Here is a 2,997-nt window from a genome sequence, read left to right as displayed (position 1 = left end):
AATTAGAAGAAAAACGTTTTTACATGCGGACATATGACTCTGAAGCTGAATACACAAATAAATAAGTTGTAATATTTAAATGATCGGTCCCCATTTCCCCCTTTTTTTTAAAAAAAAAATTACAGAAATACTGGATTCCACACACGCCTTATCTTGAACAGTGAGTGAAAGATTTGTTAATATTAAATCCTCTGTACGATTAAGTTATGCTGAATAAGCCGTCTTGAACTCCCACCTACCACAAGTCATTTGAGCGAGTGGTACAGACCTGCTGTAATGTAAAGGAGATTATGTGCTTAACTTTAGCCTATATACCAGCCAGTTCAAAGGTGTTCTGTTACTACGCGGCTTTGTGTGCTGATGTGTAGTTAGTGAAGCTACACATTAGTTCTCATATATTTATATACAATATCTATGTTTTTATATTGTAACTTAAAGGGCAGAGGGGTTGGATTCAGACACTAATAAGCTGGGGGAAGAGTTCATTAGCAAACATGTCATCCCATGAGCACAGGGGAGAGGACATGTCACTGAAAGGGGAAGGGGACCCTTCATATCCAGAGTCGCTGTAGGTGTCCGCAAGACAGGCTTCCTTATCCAGGCTGCTGAGGGCAGGAGAGGAGGCTCCAGAGATCAAGCCATCCGTCTGGCTATCACAGCTGGGGATGACCACTTCTTCCGGTTCATCTTTGATGCAGACGGTTTCCTCCTCAACCACCACCTCAGTAACGGGATACTCAGCCACGTCAATCTTGTCATCCGCGCCGCTCTCCAAGTCGCTGCACTGCCCGCTGCTCACCTCCTCCACGGGCTTGGTGTAGATGTGGTCAAAGTGAATCAGTTCATTAAGGGTCTCCAGCTTAACTGATGAGGCCCCCAGAGGCGCAGGTGTGGTGGCAGGTACTGGGTCGTCTCCTTCAACCAGCAGCACCTGCGGCTCCTGGCACTCGTCTTGTTCACAAGACTTGAGGAACAGCTCTGGGTCAAGGATGTCCAGAATGCCCAGTAGCAAATCAGACTAGTGTGGGAGGGGGAAAAAAAAAAGAGAAACAGGATTAGCCTGGTAACCCATGACCCGACTCTAGTGTTATAGCAAAGCTTTCTTGGAAGTCTCGGATGCACCAATCTTTGGCAGAGACTTACCTCATTGTCTGCATTGTCAGGACTATCTGTATCCATTGAGAAGTCTTCAGATTTAGGGACTGCTGGGCCTGCACCTGCTGCGGAGGCACACATAGCCTGAGTGCTGCGGACTCAGAAGACCCGATCCCCAAACCTGCTTCGTTCCCGGTGGACAACAGAGCCTGAACCTGTGAGCAATACAAAGAAAAAGTGAATAAGATTTTCCAGTCCCAATTTCCTGATTCCACTCTTTACGTCCTTCTACATTCGACATGAACCTACCTTCTCTTTAGAGTCAAGGGTGTCCAACCCAAGTCTCTGTCTCAGTTCCTCATTTTCTGTCAGCAGGCCGCTTGTTTTTTCCCGAAGCAGCCTGTTTTCAATGTGAAGTTTCTGATTCTGTGGAAGAAGGAAATGAACAGATGTTAATAGGAAGTAAAGCACGACCCAACCAAAATAGATTTTTTTTTTACTCTAAATCGGAAGTTGACCATGCTCAACATAAATATTATAGGTTTGCATATGGTGATTCTGATCAGTATCATTTTGGTGTGTGTCCAAGTTGCACAATATCAAAAGGGCATGTTGGTGATGAGTAAAGATGGGTGTTCCCAAACAAACGTTACCTCCAGCTCCAACTCTAGGACTTGTTGTTCCAGCTCTCCCATCTTGGCTTTTTTCCTGTCTCTGGCTGTCTGTGCAGCCACTCTGTTCTTGAGTTTCCTGGAAAGAGGAAGGAAAGAAAAAACACATGTTTTTAACACATTATTTCCATGATGCTGACTAAGGCTCCCCCTCTGCCCCTCCTTTGGGTTCACAGTACTGCGCAATCACCGGCCATGTTCCTGCCACGCAGGCATAACCAGGATATCAGTGTCCTGCTCTGTAATAGAGCCGGGCGAGTCCAGGCTCAGTCAGATCATTCAGATAGCAGTTTTGACAAGCTAGTTCAAAGTACACAGTCGATTTAATGAGCCTTTTAACGGCACCATGAGCCAATCCTAGATCGCTTAGATAACCTGTTTTTAATCCTATATACTTTTAATGCAATCGTAGATTTAGTCGCCCGTTTTGATTGAATAAGACTACTATTGTTCAGATGAATGGATCGATATCTTTGGGCGTGTCTCCGTCTAATTCCAGGAACAATGGCCGCGTTTACACTACTTCTTCCCCTCCGGCTGTATAATTATAATGAAGATTTGAGTGAAACTAACCTGCGGAGTGCTTTCTCCTCCGGACTCAAATGTGTCAGCCTCTGTCTTTTTCGCACCGGCGGCCCCGCAGATGAGTTGGAGTCTGAATCCGACGACATCTGGCTGGCCGATGACGGTAAAACGACAGAGATGGGCCGGCTGAAGGCCGTCTGTGAGCCGCTGGAAGAGCCGGTTTGCTTCCCGGATATCAGGAGCACTTTGTGAGCTCCTGCGGTCCCTGGTGCTACCACCACCATGTTGGAATATTCCTTGTTGTTTGCTGTTTGCTGTCAGGAATTATCGGGTACCGGTTCTAAATTCAGTTGAACCCTTCAGGTCCCACTGGTCACCCGATCCCTGACTTCGCTCTCTACTGCTTCACTAGGGGGGGCAGCGTCTCCGCTCTTTTCTACTATCGTGGTGACATCTGATTGGCTTACGGCGGCTCTGACGCAGTTCCTTCGCGGCGTGTGATTGGCCGCAGGGCTGACTTAATGTTGCATTTGAAGCTTCACACACTGCAAAGTTAAATCACCCCAAGTTTCCAGTCAAGGTGATTTCCCGTCATCTCACTGTGCACCACACATACACAACAAAGCTGTAGTACTTTCTCTGGAGCTGACAAAACATTGCATCATTCGAACTGTTGCACATTTGTGTTGTGTTTACCCAGTCTGTA

The 2,997-nt window shown here is 46.6% G+C and overlaps 1 protein-coding gene across 1 annotated transcript; it reads right to left on the bottom strand.

Moving 5' to 3' along the window:
- Nucleotides 1-705: 705 nt before the first annotated feature.
- Nucleotides 706-2,723, bottom strand: xbp1 (X-box binding protein 1). The gene is made up of 5 exons (XM_028414913.1): nucleotides 2,340-2,723; nucleotides 1,749-1,845; nucleotides 1,405-1,521; nucleotides 1,144-1,310; nucleotides 706-1,018 (listed from the first exon to the last, which is right to left on the bottom strand). The coding sequence occupies exons 1-5, from the start codon at nucleotides 2,573-2,575 to the stop codon at nucleotides 838-840; spliced, it is 798 nt and encodes a 265-aa protein (XP_028270714.1). The 5' UTR covers nucleotides 2,576-2,723; the 3' UTR covers nucleotides 706-837.
- Nucleotides 2,724-2,997: the final 274 nt, after the last annotated feature.

Source organism: Parambassis ranga, chromosome 9 (assembly GCF_900634625.1).
Source record: "Parambassis ranga chromosome 9, fParRan2.1, whole genome shotgun sequence".
Taxonomy (NCBI): Eukaryota; Metazoa; Chordata; class Actinopteri; family Ambassidae; genus Parambassis; species Parambassis ranga.
Note: the sequence above shows the minus strand (reverse complement) of the source record. Positions and strands in the feature narration are given on the sequence as shown.

Excerpts from the sequence above, each read along its gene's own strand:
- xbp1 (XM_028414913.1), bottom strand. The coding sequence starts at position 2,575 with ATGGTGGTGGTAGCACCAGGGACCGCAGGAGCTCACAAAGTGCTCCTG. Across the intron at positions 1,522-1,748 it reads TCCTAGAGTTGGAGCTGGAG|AATCAGAAACTTCACATTGA; the intron begins GTAACGTTTGTT and ends CTTCTTCCACAG. Across the intron at positions 1,019-1,143 it reads CTGACAATGCAGACAATGAG|TCTGATTTGCTACTGGGCAT; the intron begins GTAAGTCTCTGC and ends CTCCCACACTAG.